The following is a 17,920-nucleotide window of genomic DNA, read 5'->3' as shown; positions in this document are numbered from 1 at the left end:
TGGGTGTTGATTGTACTTTATTAATCCCCGAAGGAGAAAGTAGTCATTCAGCCATAGCAACAAACAAAACGTGCATGGTAAGGTTGCTAGGCATGGTGAGTTTAGGCTGTCATTTGTTACTGGCTACATAAGCAGTTAATTTACAATTGCAAAACACAAATCAGCATTTATAGAACATTGAGAACAAAGGATCTTTAACTAAAAAGCTGGATGGCATTTATCTTGATGAGTCCGCAAACGGTCTCTACGATTGAAAGCTTTCCCACAATCCGTACATTGGTAAGGCTTCTCTCCTGTGTGCGTTTTCATGTGTCTGCTCAACTGATGGGAGGTGCTGAAGGACTTGTTGCAGGTGAGACACGAATACGGTTTCTCCCCGGTATGACTTCGCCGGTGTATGGTGAGATAATGGGCTTGAACAAAACCCTTCCCACAGTCCTTGCACTTGAATGGCCGGTCTCCAGTATGGTATCTCATGTGTATCCTCAGTTCAGATGCAGATTTGAAAACTCTGGTACATTCCTTATATGTACAGGAATAAGGGTTCTCCCCTGTGTGAATCAATACGTGTCTCGCCAATGGGGCAGGGCTATAGAATCCCTTACCGCAGTAGGAGCACGGGTAACGCACCCCTTTGTGATATACATTCTCATGCATCTTCATTTGACCTTTGTCCCTGAAAGCTTTGTTACACTGGGAACAAGGGAAACGTTTCACCTGAGGAGTGTGAACACGATTCATGTGTGTTTTCAGAATCCCCTTGGATTGGAAGCTCTTTCCACACTCCCAGCAAAGGCACGGTTTCTCTCCTGTGTGCGTTCTCTGGTGTGTCACAAGAGCAGTTTCAAAATGGAACTTCTTGGGACAGTGGGAGCACTTATATGGAAGATCCCCGGTGTGTGTCCTCTCGTGTCGGACGAAGACAGATAACTCGGCATAGCTTCTCTCACAGTAGGTGCAGCGGAACGGCCCGCTGAACTGATGGTCATCCACGTAGTGTCTGGAGAGGTATCTTATCACATTGAAGCTCTTCTCACACATGGTGCATTGAACCGGTTTGTGCTCTACCTTGTGAATTGCAAGCGTTTCTTGGTCTGGGAACATCCTTCGGCAATAGGCGCAGCGGAGCGGGTTGTGGATGCGTTTGTGTGCTGTCAGTGTGGATTTTAGCCCAAATTCCTTCCCACATTCATTACACTTGTGGATTTTCTTTTCCCCTAATTCAACAGGTTCACCCTTCCTCACTTTGCAGAACAGTCTCATGTGCCTCCTCAATACAAAGTCGAACTTATATTTCGACCCACAACGGGGGCAAGCGTGTGGGCGCTCATCTGAGTGAGAGAGAATGTGATATCTCAGGTATCCCGATATAAATTTATGGCAAATAGGACACCTTGCACAGCGTTTGGATGATCCTATAGGTGTGTTTGGTTCCGGGGTGGAAGATGGGTGTTTGGTTGCATTGGTGGAGGACGACTCACTGTCCTCAGGTGTTTCCTCAATAGGAAAGACACATCTTTCAATATGTTCCTGGAAGCTTCTCAAGGTCTTGTAAATCTTCTTACAGGTGGGACATCGATAGGGCCAGTCACCAGTGTGGGTCACCATGTGTTTCCTCAGAACTGCAGGACGCTGTACAACCTTACCGCACACCTTGCATGTCCTACGCTCCAGAGACCGTTTTGCTCTCGCTGATGACCCCTCCACAGAATGCATGTAGGTGAAGGCAGAATTCTGTTTGCTCAGAGTTGCAGAGAGTTGTATGATTCCTGCTTCACATGTCATGCTCTGCTGGTGTGTACTGCCTGATGGCCCTGGGTCTGTCTGCCCCGTAGCTGGAGGACCACGGCTCTCTCCAAGCTCCCCTTGTTGACGACTCAGAAAAAGACAAGCCTCTTCATGAGCCTTCACACTGTAATCATGCTTGAAGGTCCTCTCACAGTTACTACATTGATGGATTCCTTTCTTCGGATGGGACTCCATGTGGGTCTTCAGTTCGGAAGAGTTAGGGAAGATGTGTTCGCACACTCTGCACTTTTTGGGCTCAGTGTGGATAATCTGATGCCGCGTCATGCTTGAACCTGTTGCAAAAGTCTTCCCACAAACAGGACATGTCTTGCAGACAATGCGTTTGAGTTTTTTTTCATTTGGGCCTGCTTTTTGTCCTTGCGGACGTGGTAAAATTTTCTTCAACATCAGACCCTTGTATTGCATCACTGATATGGATGACTCATTGTCCTCAGGTGTTTCCTCAATAGGAAAGACACATCTTTCAGTATGTTCTTGGAAGCTTCCCAAGGCCTTGTAAATCTTCTTGCAGGTAGGACATTGATAGGGCCAGTCACCAGTGTGAGTCAACATGTGTTTCCTCAAGACTGCAGGACGCTGTACGACCTTACCGCACAACTTGCATGTCCTACGCTCCAAGGACCTTTTGGCTCTTGGGACCTGTTGATTTGATTTAGGGGTCTGTGTCATGTTAGCGATGACAATCCCTTGTAGGTCCACCGAGGGTTTTTCTATCATGGAGAATCTGATTTCTTTAGACATGCCTATGTTTCTCTTTTGTTCAGGTTTGGGCTTTTTTCTGAATTTTTCATAATGGGTTTCTTCTTGCGTTTTGATTAGTTTAAAAGGCTTCTCTATACCATCTTCCCCTATACCCATCACTGTTTCGTACTCTGGTTCCACCTTGTCTGTCTCTGGGTCAGCAAACTCTGCATCATCCTCCACCTCCTCATCACTAACAGAGGATGTTTTGTTTTTCTCACATTCCCCTGATCTGCTATCCACCCCTTCTCTTTCTTTTACATCCATACGTGTTCCTTCTTTTTTCACCTCTGTTGTAATTACCACCCTTTCCACAGGAGGAAGACCGAGAGCTGAGAGAATGCAGTCCCCATCGGTGGAAGATGGAGAGTCTGAAAAGGGGAACCAAAATGCAACACAGACTTAAATTTGCAATGGGGAGTCCAAAACAAATCCATGATATAGCATGAAAATGATGGGTGCAAGATGCCTACCATGGTTGTCCAGCTGGCAGAGATCTCTGTGGTATTGAAGCAGGGTTTTCAGCTGCTGAGGGTGAGATATGGACTCAACACATTCCTCCAGAACAGAGGGGACGTCACTGAGCAGCAAGGCAGCCTGACACAATAAGGAATACAGAGTTAGAAGGAATATACAGTACCAGTCAAAAGTTTGGACACACCTACTCATTCAAGGGTTTTTCTTTATTTTTACTATTTTCTACATTGTAGAATAATAGTGAAGACATCAAAACTATGAAATAACACATGGAATCATGTAGTAACCTAAAAAAAGTGTTAAACAAATCAAAATATATTTTATATTTCAGATTCTTCAAAGTAGCCACCCTTTGCCTTGACATCTTCGCACACTCTTGGCATTCTCTCAATCAGCTTCATGAGGTAGTCACCTGGAATGCATTTCAATTAACTGTTGTGCTTTTTAAAAAGTTAATTTGTGGAATTTCTTTCCTTCTTAATGCATTTGAGCCAATCTGTTGTGTTGTGACAAGGTAGTGGTGGTATACAGAAGTCCAGATCCTCTCTGGCTGGGCCACTCAAAGAGTTCAGAGACTTGTCCAGAAGCCACTCCTGCATAGTCTTGGATGTGTGCTCTGCTCCGTTTATCCTTCCCTCGATCCTGACTTGTCTCCTGTCCCTGCAGCTGAAAAACATCCCCACAGCATGATGCTGCCACCACCATGCTTCACCGTAGGGATGGTGCCAGGTTTCTTCCAGACATGAGACTTGGCATTCAGGCCAAAGAGTTCAATCTAGGTTTCATCAGATCAAAGAATCTTGTTTCTCATGGTCTGAGAGTCTTTAGGTGCCTTTTGGCATTCTCCAAGCGGGCTGTCATGTGCCTTTTACTGAAGAGTGGCTTCCGTCTGGCCATTCTACCATAGGGCATACAATTGGCCCAGCGTCGTCCAGGTTAGGGTAGGCCTTCATTGTAAATAAGAATATGTTCTTAACTAACTTGCCTAGTTAAATAGGAGGTTAAATAAAAAATAAAAAGTTGTAGAAACATCTCAAGGATGATCAATAGAAACAAGATGCACCTGAGCTCAATTTGAGTGTCATAGCAAAAAGGGTCTGAATACCTTTGCAAATAAGGTATCGTTTTTAAAATTATTTTTAATACATTTGCAAAAAAAATAATTGAAAAACCTGTTTTCGCTTTGTCATTATGGGGTATTGTGGGTATATTGCTAAGGAAAATATTGAAAGAGTCAAGGGGTCTGAATACCTTCCGAAAGTACTGTATATACTTGTATTTCTACTAGTACCTGTTGGAAGTTTGACACAGGAAGTAGCTTCTCCAGTCTCGATAGGAATTGCCACATGAGTTTCTGTATGCCTACGTCATAACTTGGACCAAATTCTACAGGAAAAACATCCTAAAACAGAGTAAAGGAATATAAGCTATGAAAACATCTTAGAAGAGTATTATTGAATTTCTGGAAATACACAGCAGTGGAAATACACATAATGGAAGTGACCCACAACTCCATAGCCAAATCAATTCCATAGCCAAATACTTACTGACCTGGAAGAAATGTTCCCTCTCGCCTGGGTCTTTCAGAAGGGTTTGAACCAGCCCCAGGAAATTGGATTCAGATAACCCTACCTCTGCATCAGCCTTAAACACAGAATATTATTATTTTTGGTTTTTAAACAACTAATTGACCATCCTCGGTTCAATTATTTGAATTCATTTTGTTATTTTTTCCCCTTCTGTGAGCTCAATGAACACATTGCACAGTTTCTCTAGAAAAATAAAATCTAGACGGAACTGTGCGATGTAGTAGGGAGTTGTAGATTCCAACAGGCCAATATTCTGCATAGTTGAACACAAACAAACATAGTAATTAACTACAATGACCATAATTCATTGCGCATCTACTTGTCCAGTCTGTGTATCTTTTATGCCTGCTACGAAGAGAGAAAAATGCGTGACCTTGAGGTGATATAGAGAGCAGCTGTTGCTTCGTGAGGTATCGCTACCTGAAAATACATGATCTAAGTGATGGATAGTTGTTATTCAGCCTCATGTATTTAGAAAAATAGTGATTTTAATGTGAATAAATTATGGTTAACTTCTTAAGGTATAAGGGGCAGCATTTTCACTTTTGGATAAATAGCGTGCCCAATTTCAACTTCCTGCTACTCATGCCAAGAATATAAGATATGCATATTATTAGTAGATTTGGATAGAAAACACTCATGTCTGGGAGTATAACAGAACTTATGTAGCAGGCAAAACCCCGGGGACTAACCGTTCAGAATTCTTTTTTTTTTTTTAGGTCTCTGTCTGTTCAGTGAGTTCTCATTGGCAAACGATACTTCTTAGGAACTTGTTTTCAGTTCCTACCGCTTCCACTGGATGTCACCAGTCTTTGGAATTTGGTTGAGGTTATTCATTTGTGCAATGAAGAAGTATGGCCATCTAGGAACTGCGTAACACTGTTGAGAGTTACGCAAGACTTAAAGTAGCTCGGTTTGTTGTCTTCCTGTATTGAACACAGATAGACCAGACTTCAATTTGATCGATTATTAACGTTTAAAAATACCTAAAGTTGTATTACAAAAGTAGTTTGAAATATTTTGGCAAAGTTTATAGGCAACTTTTGAAATATTTTGTAGTGATGTTGCGTATTTTGGAAGCTGTTTTTTTCTGGATCAAACGCGCAAATAAATTGATATTTTGGATATATATGGACGGAATTAATCGAACAAAAGGACCAATTGTGATGTTTAAGGGACATATTGGAGTGGCAACAAAAGAAGCTCGTCAAAGGCAAGGCACGTTTTATATTTTATTTCTGCGTTTTGTGTAGCGCCTGCAGGGTTGAAATATGCTACTCTTTGTTTACTGTTGTGCTATCATCAGAAAATAGCTTCTTATGCTTTCGCCGAAAAGCCTTTTTAAAATCTGACATGTTGGCTGGATTCACAACGAGTGTAGCTTTAATTGAGTATCTTATATTTGTGATTTAATGAAAGTTAGATTTTTTATACCATTTTTTATTTAATTTGCCGTGCTGCATTTTCCCTGGCTTTTGGCCAAGTGGGACACAAGCGTCCCCTATACCATAAGAAGTTAATAAGTGATAAGCATTAATGGGCAGTCACTACCATCATGGGACTTTTATTAATAGTTTTTCTGCGTTGTTACAGCATTCAACCCACATAATGTAAAAATATACACTGCTCAAAAAAATAAAAGGGAACACTAAAATAACACATCCTAGATCTGAATGAATGAAATATTCTTATTAAATACTTTTTTCTTTACATAGTTGAATGTGCTGACAACAAAATCACACAAAAATTATCAAAGGAAATCAAATTTATCAACCCATGGAGGTTTGGATTTGGAGTCGCACTCAAAATTAAAGTGGAAAACCACACTACAGGCTGATCCAACGCTGATGTAATGTCCTTAAAACAAGTCAAAATGAGGCTCAGTAGTGTGTGTGGCCTCCACGTGCCTGTATGACCTCCCTACAACGCCTGGGCATGCTCCTGATGAGGTGGCGGATTGTCTCCTGAGGGATCTCCTCCCAGACCTGGACTAAAGCATCCTCCAACTCCTGGACAGTCTGTGGTGCAACGTGGCATTGGTGGATGGAGCGAGACATGATGTCCCAGATGTGCTCAATTGGATTCAGGACTGGGGAACGGGCGGGCCAGTCCATAGCATCTATGCCTTCCTCTTGCAGGAACTGCTGACACACTCCAGCCACATGAGGTCTAGCATTGTCTTGCATTAGGAGGAACCCAGGGCCAACCGCACCAGCATATGGTCTCACAAGGGATCTGAGGATCTCATCTCGGTACCTAATGGCAGTCAGGCTACCTCTGGCGAGCACATGGAGGGCTGTGCGGCCCCCCAACGAAATGGCACCCCACACCATGACTGACCCACCGCCAAACCGGTCATGCTGGAGGATGTTGCAGGCAGCAGAACGTTCTCCACGGCGCCTCCAGACTCTGTCACGTCTGTCACATGTGCTCAGTGTGAACCTGCTTTCATCTGTGAAGAGCACAGGGCGCCAGTGGCAAATTTGCCAATCTTGGGGTTCTCTGGCAAATGCCAAATGTCCTGCACGGTGTTGGGCTGTAAGCAAAACCCCTACCTGTGGACGTCGGGCCCTCATACCACCCTCATGGAGTCTGTTTCTGACCGTTTGAGCAGACACATGCACATTTGTGGCCTGCTGGAGGTCATTTTGCAGGGCTCTGGCAGTGCTCCTCCTGCTCCTCCTTGCACAAAGGCGGAGGTAGCGGTCCTGCTGCTGGGTTGTTGCCCTCCTACGGCCTCCTCCACGTCTCCTGATGTACTGGCCTGTCTCCTGGTAGCGCCTCCATGCTCTGGACACTATGCTGACAGACACAGCAAACCTTCTTGCCACAGCTCGCATTGATGTTCCATCCTGGATGAGCTGCACTACCTGAGCCACTTGTGTGGGTTGTAGACTCAGTCTCATGCTACCACTAGAGTGAAAGCACCACCAGCATTCAAAAGTGACCAAAACATCAGCCAGGAAGCATAGGAACTGAGAAGTGGTCTGTGGTCACCACCTGCAGAACCACAACATTATTGGGGGTGTCTTGCTAATTGCCTATAATTTCCACCTGTTGTCTATTCCATTTGCACAACAGCATGTGAAATGTATTGTCAATCAGTGTTGCTTCCTAAGTGGACAGTTTGATTTCACAGAAGTGTGATTGACTTGGAGTTACATAGGGTTGTTTAAGTGTTCCCTTTATTTTTTGGAGCAGTGTATATAATACTCAAAACTGAAAACTGTGATTATTTCTGTAATAATCTAACAAACTACATAAAAACAGCAACCGCTCAGCACTACACTTAGTCTGCATATGTTTTTTCCATGTCATATCAGAAATACATGAATGTCTATCACTGACCGGTTTAGACATTAGCTGAGGCTCTGCCTTAAGGAGCTCACCTGTGTCCTCCAGAAAGGTGTAAGGGTCTGTATCCTGTCCAGGTGTGGCTGAATGGTCTGGAGGTCTGTAATCGGCTTCGAGCGACACAACTCCAGGACCAGCTGAAAGCAGAGCAAACCAATCCAGGACACGTATGAGACAATAAACACTACTAAATATGATCATATCCCATCTTAAACATCATAATGAGCACTAGCTCCACCTCTCTCTCTCACCCGTGCTCGAAGACCCAGAATAAGTTGGGCCCTCTGACTGTCATTCAGAAGCTCTGGAACCATCTCTGTAACCATGGTAACAAACTCCTCCAGCATCCCATAATCCATCACGTGTCTCTGCTGGATCGTTTGCCAGATGGCTGCTGAGACCAGCCGCAGTGGAGGAATCATAAGCCGCAGAGAGGGGAGAGGAAGAGAGGGACCTGAAACACAGAAATTTACCAAACGATAAAACAATAAAGAAGTTTGAATGATGAGCAACAAGTAGTGAATTAATGAGTACTGACTAGTGAGTGATGAGTTAAACACTCACTACCAGTCAAAAGTTTTAGAACACCTACTCATTCAAGGGTTTTTCTTTATTTGTACTATTTTCTACATTGTAGAATAATAGTGAAGACATCAAAACTATGGAATCATGTAGTAACCAAACAAATCAAAATATATGTTATATTTCAGATTCTTCAAATAGCCACCCTTTACCTTGATGCCAGCTTTGCACAATCTTGGCATTCCCTCAACCAGCTTCATGAGGTAGTCACCTGGAATGTAATTTCAATTAACAGGTGTGCCTTCTTAAAAGTTAATTTGTGGAATTTCTTTCCTTCTTAATGCGTTTGAGCCAATCTGTTGTGTTGTGACAAGGTAGGGGGGTATATAGTAGATGGCCCTATTTGGTATAAGACCAAGTCCATATTATGCTCAGCTCAAATAAGCAAAGAGAAACGACAGTCCATCATTACTTTAAGAGATTAAGGTCAGTCAATACAGAAAATGAAGAACTTCGAATGATCAAGCTCTATGATGGAACTGGCTCTCATGAGCACCGCCATAGGGATGGAAGACCCAGAGTTACCTCTGCTGCAGAGGGTACGTTTATTAGAGAGTTACCAGCCTCAGAAATTGCAGCCTAAATAAATGCTTCAGAGTTCAGGTAACAGACATCTCAACATCAACTGTTCAGAGGACACCGTGTGAATCAGGCCTTTATGGTTGAATTGCTGTAAAGAAACCACTACTAAAGGACACCAATTATAAAAAGAGACTTGCTTGGGCCAAGAAACACAAGCAATGGACATTAGACCGGTGGAAATGTGTCCTTTGGTCTGGAGTCCAAATTGTAGACTTTTGGTTCCAACCGCCGTGTCTTTGGGAGACGCTGTGTGGGTGAACGGATGATCGCCGCATGTGTATTTCCCACTGTAAAGCATGGAGGAGGAGGTGTTATGCTGTGGGGGTGCTTTGCTGGTGACACTGTCTGTGATTTATTTAGAATTCTAGCCACAATTAACCAGAATGGCTACCACAGCATTCTGCAGCGATACACCATCCCATCTGGTTTGCACTTAGTGGGACAATCATTCGTTTTTCAACAGGACAAAGACCCAACACACCTCCAGGCTGTGTAAGGGCTATTTGACCAAGAAGAAGAGTGATGGTGTGCTGCATCAGATGACCTGGCCTCCACAATCCCCCGACCTCAACCAAATTGAGATGGTTTGGGATGAGTCGGACCACAGAGTGAAGGAAAAACAGCCAACAAGTGCTCAGCATGTGTGGGAATTCCTTCAAGACTGTTGGAAAAGCATTCCAGGTGAAGCTGGTTGAGAGAATGCCAAGAGTGTGCAAAGCTGTCATCATGGCAAAGTGGCTATTTGAAGAACCTCAAATATAATATATTTTGATTTGTTTAGCACCCTTTTGGTTACTACATGATTCCTTGTGTTATTTCATAGTTTTGATGTCTTCACTATTATTCTACAATGTAGAAAATAGTAAAAATAAAGAAAAACCATTGAATGAGTAGGTGTTCTAAAACTTCAATTAGTTAAAAATAATGTAATCATATGGGCAATGATCACATCAAATAGGTTAAAAAACGCTAGTGAAAATGATATAAAAGAGATATTAGCTTGCTAGCTAGCTAGGTCTAACAACGTGATCTGAAAAAAGAAAGAGGCCATTGAGTATCTTTGTTTAGTAATTACCTTATTGCTACCTTATTACCACTTATTACCACGATCAGACTTCACATTTATTTGGTTATCATCGATTAGGGCGTTTCCACGTCAGCATGACACGAAAATAGTTTGGGTATCGTAAGATTGTTTTGGCAATTCTCACATAGAAACTTAATTGGGAGGAAGAATGTTATAGAAATACAAAAAGCAAATGAAACAAACATTATTTTTTTTAAATCATGATGTAAGTGGCCATTTTAAGCTCCTTTTAGTCCCGACACAGGGGTTAAAGCAAAAAAAATCCAATGACAAACTTACGTCGATCTCAGATCGATAGTCTGGGGCCAAGTTAACCTCCCCTTTCATGTAAGAAGGTTTGACCAATTCCAGTCCCCTTGCTGAGGAGGTCCGGGGAGAATTTACAGTGGGGCAATGAAGTATTTAGTCAGCCACCAATTGTGCAAGTTCTCCCACTTAAAAATATGAGAGGCCTGTAATTTTCATCATAGGTACACTTCAACTATGACAGACAAAATGAGAAGAAAGAAAATCCAGAAAATCACATTGTAGGATTTTGAATTAATTTATTTGCAAATTATGGTGGAAAATAAGTATTTGGTCAATAACAAAAGTTTCTCAATACTTTGTTATATACCCATTGTTGGCAATGACAGAGGTCAAACGTTTTCTGTAAGTCTTCACAAGGTTTTCACACACTGTTGCTGGTATTTTGGCCCATTCCTCCATGCAGATCTCCTCTAGAGCAGTGATGTTTTGGGGCTGTTGCTGGGCAACACGGACTTTCAACTCCCACCAAAGATTTTCTATGGGGTTGCGATCTGGAGACTGGCTAGGCCACTCCAGGACCTTGAAATGCTTCTTACGAAGCCACTCCTTCGTTTCCTGGGCGGTGTGTTTGGGATCATTGTCATGCTGAAAGACCCAGCCAGGTTTCATCTTCAATGCCCTTGCTGATGGAAGGTGGTTTTCACTCAAAATCTCACGATACATGGCCCCATTCATTCTTTCCTTTACACGGATCAGTCGTCCTGGTCCCTTTGCAGAAAAACAGCCCCAAAGCATGTTGTTTCCACCCCCATGCTTCACAGTAAGAATGGTGTTCTTTGGATGCAACTCAGCATTCTTTGTCCTCCAAACACCACGAGTTGAGTTTTTACCAAAAAGTTATATTTTGGTTTCATCTGACCATATGACATTCTCCCAATCTTCTTCTGGATCCTCCAAATACTTTCTAGCAAACTTCAGACGGGCCTGGACATGTATGGCTTAAGCAGGGGGACACGTCTGGCACTGCAGGATTTGAGTCCCTGGCGGCGTAGTGTGTTACTGATGGTAGGCTTTGTTACTTTGGTCCAAGCTCTCTGCAGGTCATTCACTAGGTCCCCCCGTGTGGTTCTGGGATTTTTGCTCACCGTTCTTGTGATCATTTTGACCCCACGGGGTGAGATCTTGCGTGGAGCCCCAGATCGAGGGAGATTATCAGTGGTCTTGTATGTCTTCCATTTCCTAATAATTGCTCCCACAGTTGATTTCTTCAAACCAAGCTGCTTACCTATTGCAGATTAGGACATCTACTGTGTGCACGACAAGTAACTTTTCCAACAATTGTTTACAGACAGATTATTTCACTTATAATTCACTGTATCACAATTCCAGTGGGTCAGAAGTTTACATACACTAAGTTGACTGTGCCCTTAAACAGCTAGGAAAATTCCAGAAAATTATGTCATGTCTTTAAAAGCTTCTGATAAGCTAATTGGCATCATTTGAGTCAATTGCAGGTGTATCTGTGGATGTATTTCAAGGCATACCTTCAAAATCAGTGCCGCCTTGCTTGACATCATGGGAAAAATCTAAAGAAATCAGCCAAGACCTATGAAGAATAATTGTAGACCTCCACAAGTCTGGTTCATCCTTGGGAGCAATTTCCAAATGCTTGAAGGTACCACATTCATCTCTGCAAACAATAGTACACAAGTATAAACACCATGGGACCACGCAGCCGTCATACCGCTCAGGAAGGAGACGCGTTCTGTCTCCTAGAGATGAACGTACTTTGGTGCGAAAAGTGCAAATCAATACCAGAACAACAGCAAAGGACCTTGTGAGGATGCTGGAGGAAACAGGTACAAAAGTATCTATATCCACAGTAAAACAAGTCCTATATCGACATAACCTGAAAGGCCACTCAGCAAGGAAGAAGCCACTGCTCCAAAACCGCCATAAAAAAGCCAGACTACAGTTTGCAATTGCACATGGGGACAAAGATCGTACTTTTTGGAGAAATGTCCTCTGGTCTGATGAAACAAAAATATAACACTTTGGCCATAATGACCATTGTTGTGTTTGGAGGAAAAAGGGGGAGGCTTGCAAGCCAAAGAACACCATCACAACCGTGAAGCACGGGGGTGGCAGCATCATGTTGTGGGGGTGCTTTGCTGCAGGAGGGACTGGTGCACTTCACAAAATAGATGGCATCATGAGAAGGAAAATGATATGGATATATTTAAGCAACATCAGTCAGGAAATTAAAGTCCGGTCGTGAATGGGTCTTCCAAATGGACAATGACCCCAAGCATACTTCCAAAGTTGTGGCAAAATGGCTTAAGGACAACAGGTAAGTTATTGGAGTGGCCATCAAAGCCATGACCTCAGTCCTATAGAAAATCTGTGGGCAGAACTGAAAAAGTGTGTGCGAGCAAGGAGGCCTACAAACCTGACTCAGTTACACCAGCTCTGTCAGGAAGAATGGGCCAAAATTCACCTAACTCATTGTGGGAAGCTTGTGGAAGGCTACCCGAAACGTTTGACCCAAGTTAAACAATTTAAAGGCAATGCTACCAAATACTAATTGAGTGTATGTAAACTTCTGAACCACTGGGAATGTGTTATTATTCAGACATTTCACATTCTTAAAATAAAGTGGTGATACTAACTGACCTAAAACAGGACATTTTTACTAGGATTAAATGTCAGGAAATGTGAAAAACTGAGTTGAAATGTATTTGGCTAAGGTGTATGTAAACTATCGACTTCAACTACATTTGCCAACTGCTTTCAAAAGAATTGTTGTGCATTTGACAGCTTGTCAGAATACATGTTTCCCCTCCTATGGCCCTCGCAACTGGAATGCGCTTCGAGAGGAATATTTATCTCTCATAGAACACACAACAAGCCAACTAGGTAAAACTATTCTACTATAGGGTTGTCCGATTTTGTTTTAACAACACTGGAAAGTTACATCCTGAGTGAAAGTATATAGGCTTTGAATTACTTTGCCAGCAGTTGAGCAGTGCATTATAGACTATTTAGTTCCCTACATTTTAACATCAAAGTTTCATAAACAATCATGCATGTCAGTTCAGTGCACAGAGCAGATATTTTTGGGGGGAGAATACATTTATTTGGGAATATATTTCATAGCCTAATAAGGACAGAAGCATGTCTGTTCTATGTCATCTCCAAACCAGCCCCCCTGGAGATTTTTATTGCGGATCTACACGGATCACAAAAACGACCTCTCTAGAATCCATATGATGGAAATCCGTTGCAGTGACGGGGAACATTAGCCTCTGCCTATACATGCCTCCTGTAAGACCCTACGATCTGTGAAACGTACATGATACAGACATCATCTTGGTGTCATTATACTCCTTATAGTGTGCTCTAAAATATGTATGTCTACATTCTGAAAATGTGTTAAACATAAAAAAATATCAAAAGTACCTTTTTGATTTGGTTCAATTTTAGACATACTGTTTAAAACACTACACTCTATAAGTAGATAACATTTCCAGAGTGAGCTCACTGCTACGTTTTAAGTAATTATCAAATATATGAGCAACGCCAACACAGTGAATGGGAAATGGAGTCAAAGGGCACTCCCTCTGCTGGTGATGTGCTGAATGTGCAATCTAAAAGGAGGTCTGATTGGTTACATTTTTATGTATAAAATGGGTCATATTTTCAAAAGTACCAGATAGTACACTTTGGAAATTTGACAAATTTGAAGAGTATATTGTACATTTGAGATATTCATATTAATATGTTGGATAAGTTCTTAGTAAACAATTATTTCAGAATCTAGACTTACTCCATATTTGGGACCACACTATAATGAGTATAATGATACCAAGATATCTGTGTCATGTAGTTACTGTTCACGGATCATAGGATCTTACAGGAGGTATGTATAAGTCAACAATGGCCTATAATGTCCACTTTCTTCACAATTTGCAAGGACAAATTTTGTCCTACAAATGTAAAAAATAATCTAAAACATTCTTCCTCCCTATTGAGGTCTGTGACAACTGCTGGGGGGATCGTCTATTACAACGTTTACCTAGACATAGAACCTACCTTGTGACAAAGTTGGTTTAAAATGTGTTTTTGTTCCTATTCATCAACATTCGGTTTCAGGAAGTTAGCCACTTAGCTAGCTAGCTCGCCATGTTGTTGGTTACTGGAGGTCTATCCACTATAGCTATATACCTTCCTTAGATAAGTATGTTTTTACCTTTTGCTCCACGGATGTGTCTTTCCATCTTGAGTGTTCCTTGCAGTTACATCCGACGTTTGGTATGATAATGAGGTTAATAATATCCACGTTTACTCCAAGTTTGCAAAATACGAAATGTCTCGCTTTTACATCCGTGTGGAAGCTATTTAGACAGTGTAATAGTTCCGACACAAGTTCGCTGGAGCGGAAAACTTGAGCTACGGAATAATTTTAGAGTAGGACTGCCGACCAGCGTTTTCATTACTAATAATACGGGTGGTGCTACCCGGGATCCTTGCAACGTCCCTAACCCTAACCTTAAAAGCCAATTTATGCTTGAAATGAAAATGTGTTCGGCGGCTCCGTATGCATACAGATGCCAAATTGAGCTCCGTACCGCATCGCTGTGCGTCTCATAAATGTTGTAGGAATTTGACTTGAGGTGGGCGGGAGGTACTGTATAAACACCAACTCACTTCCTTGAAAACAGCTCTGCTCAACAGCTCTGCGCTGCAGTGGCGACCCGATTGAGAAAGGCCCCACCTGTTCTGAGTCCCACCCATTTTAGCTAAAAAATAATAATTAAAGTTGCTAATGTTCTCTAGTTGCTCAGTGTTCTTTCACTCATTGGGACACTACATCACAGCAAAATCTACAGGGAGAGCTTAAAAATTCAAGCCATATATTTACATTAGAAGTGCCCATCAAGGTAATTTGCCACAGATAAAATGTCAAATTGCTTTGATTGGACTGATCGTGTCAACATTATACTTTCAAAATCTTAGCTAGCAAGCAAGACAAGCAGTCATCATCAGGAATCAAGTTGACAATCTACTGGCAAATCCTTGGACATAAACATTACACAACAATTTGGAAATCGCAAATTCATCAATGAGTGGTTTGGAAGGAATCATTGGCTAACTGCAAGCGTTGCAAAGCAATCACTAGCCTGCTAGTCAGTGGAGTGGATGCATGGTCCAAGTCTGGGTTTAAGGGTCTCTTTTCCAAGCTTAAAAGGATAAACATTCACATGCCATGGGTCAGAAAAGTTTGACAACCATGCTGTCAATCCAGCATGACTTCTACCGCATTCAAAACAACTAGAAACTCTGAACTGGGAAACCTCAGACTTCAGTGAGCTCAAGACAACTGGGAACTCTGAAAAAAACTAGCTCTGGCTGTTATAATACTGTTATAACACGTTTTGAACTATCATCCAACTCGGAATTCCAAGTCAGAAACTCTGGCCTCTTTCTAGAGCTCCAACCGGAGATCACTGACGTCATGAGGCAACCTTGTTTTTTTCCTGAGTTCCCAGTTAATCCATAGAATGCCAGACTTTGATGACAAAGTTTGATGACAAATTTGCCCACAAGAAGGACCGCCGCGCCACCTTCCTTTTCAAGTGAGCACAGCACAAGTATTGTATGCTGCTACATATATTATGTAATATGCCAGGGAGATATGTATAGTGTAGCTAAGAAAGTAACACTAACTGTATGTTGTGAGTAAGCTGTTAGTAGCCCATGTGCCTCACCCTAATAATTTGGTCCCTTTCCCCCTCATAACTTAGCATACTGTTCTGACTTGGTGGTGCATATGTAACCTATAGCCTGTTTTAGAGAAATGCCATCATCAAATATTGTAAGTGCTTTGATTGTCTGCTCATCCTACAGTTCTGACTTGGTGTACAGGGAGAATACTGTAAGAACGGCCAATGTTCTGAATTCTGTCGCTGTACATTTCAAAAGTGCTTAACAAATAGTTACATTGACTACGTCCATCCTAGCTCGCTCATTAATTTCTTAATCGAAATTACAGATTGCCTCTTATCTGCTCGCTGTTCCCTTATGCCATAGTTTGTACATCTCAATTGTCAGTAGAAACCACATTTGTTTAAACAAGTCAGTCATATCAGCTATGTTTTTTATTTTAAAGGCAGTAAATTAGGCTGAATGAACTGTTTCGCTGCAAGACAAGGCTCTGCTGATAGCCAGGTGTAGCGGTGGTAACGATCCACTCCATAGCGCTGAAAAGAAAGCTCTGCTGTTGGGACAGCTTCATGTAGGCCCTAACAGTTGTGGGTGTCACAGATGACTAGGAGTGGAAGGTAGGAATCAGGTGCAGAGAGCAAAGGGTTCACGGAAAAATGCACTTTATTCCGGCACAAAATGGTCATGCCCAAAACACAGGGTAACATGGTCCGGAGCACAATAACACCTCCGATTCAAAATGTGAACACAAAATAATCCCGCACAAACAAGGGCGGGCTTCACAAGCATTTAAAAGGTAAGCAAATCAAGAAAACACAAATAGGAACAGGTGCAACTCATAAGACTAAACTAACAGAAAAGGGATCGGTGGCGGCTAGTAGGCCGGTGACGACGACCGCCGAGCACCGCCCGAACCGGCAGGGGAGCCAACTTCGACTGGAGTCGTGACAGTGGGCACCGTTTGTTACCGTTATAGTGCAGTTAATGTATTGTTTAGTGTTGTGTGGTGGCTTTGCTGGCATGCACCCCCAAAATATTTTGGGAGTTTGCCTCACCAAGATTTACATGCTGAAATCACCACTGCTGCAATGTTCCGCGAAGCAGACGTATGAATGCCCTGACTTCTGCAGAGGCCGTATCACCATCAGTGCTGCACGGCCAATGCAGAGGCCAAAAGGTACTATAAATGTATAGCTCAATGAGCTCTACCAGGGCGTTGGCTAAACGGGCTACAGTTTATATCAAAGTGACATCACACTCTCGCTCTGAACTCTGGGTTTTCTTGTTTGGGCAAAAATCCATCATCCATCCTCTCACCTGATGCTGACTAGGAGGGATGCAGTTATGACCGAAAGTGACATTTTCGTAGTAGGGTAGGAGAACTTACTCAGCAGGTTACTGTTAGGAAAAGGGTAGCTAAAATACTTTCACGGTCGTCATAAACAGGAGACCAAGGCGCAGCGTGGTAAGCGAACATAACTCTTTAATTAAAGAGAGAACACTGAACAGAACTCAAACAAACCGTGAAGCAATGTGGCTAGTGCAGAACAGGCAACTAAACATAGAATAACAACCCACAAAATATCCAAGGAATATGGCTACCTAAATATGGTCCCCAATCAGAGACAACGATAAACAGCTGCCTCTGATTGAGAACCAATCTAGGCAACCATAGACATATAAACACCTAGACTAGAAAAAACCTAGACATACAAAAACCCATAGA

At 42.4% G+C, this 17,920-nt stretch overlaps 1 protein-coding gene across 3 annotated transcripts; it reads right to left on the bottom strand.

The window, feature by feature from the left end:
* On the bottom strand, positions 1-15,176 carry LOC115144165 (zinc finger protein 420-like). Of its 3 annotated transcripts, XM_065002480.1 has the most exons (8): positions 14,720-15,176; positions 8,705-8,763; positions 8,222-8,424; positions 8,006-8,107; positions 4,579-4,671; positions 4,319-4,429; positions 3,024-3,147; positions 1-2,921 (listed from the first exon to the last, which is right to left on the bottom strand). In XM_065002480.1, the coding sequence occupies exons 3-8, from the start codon at positions 8,390-8,392 to the stop codon at positions 199-201; spliced, it is 3,324 nt and encodes a 1,107-aa protein (XP_064858552.1). In that variant the 5' UTR covers positions 8,393-8,424; positions 8,705-8,763; positions 14,720-15,176; the 3' UTR covers positions 1-198. The 3 variants fall into 3 exon arrangements, with proteins under 3 accessions (XP_064858552.1, XP_029540827.1, XP_029540828.1); XM_029684967.2 differs by lacking the exon at positions 8,705-8,763; XM_029684968.2 differs by lacking the exons at positions 8,006-8,107; positions 8,222-8,424; positions 8,705-8,763; positions 14,720-15,176 and having other exon boundaries at positions 4,575-4,656.
* Positions 15,177-17,920: the final 2,744 nt, after the last annotated feature.

Source organism: Oncorhynchus nerka, linkage group LG16 (genome assembly GCF_034236695.1).
Source record: "Oncorhynchus nerka isolate Pitt River linkage group LG16, Oner_Uvic_2.0, whole genome shotgun sequence".
NCBI classification, from domain to species: domain Eukaryota; kingdom Metazoa; phylum Chordata; class Actinopteri; order Salmoniformes; family Salmonidae; genus Oncorhynchus; species Oncorhynchus nerka.
This window is presented reverse-complemented; position numbering and strand designations above follow the sequence as displayed.

Excerpts from the sequence above, each read along its gene's own strand:
- LOC115144165 (XM_029684967.2), bottom strand. The coding sequence starts at position 14,747 with ATGGAAAGACACATCCGTGGAGCAAAAG. Across the intron at positions 3,148-4,318 it reads CTGTGTCAAACTTCCAACAG|GCTGCCTTGCTGCTCAGTGA; the intron begins GTACTAGTAGAA and ends TTATTGTGTCAG. Across the intron at positions 2,922-3,023 it reads CTGCCAGCTGGACAACCATG|ACTCTCCATCTTCCACCGAT; the intron begins GTAGGCATCTTG and ends TCCCCTTTTCAG.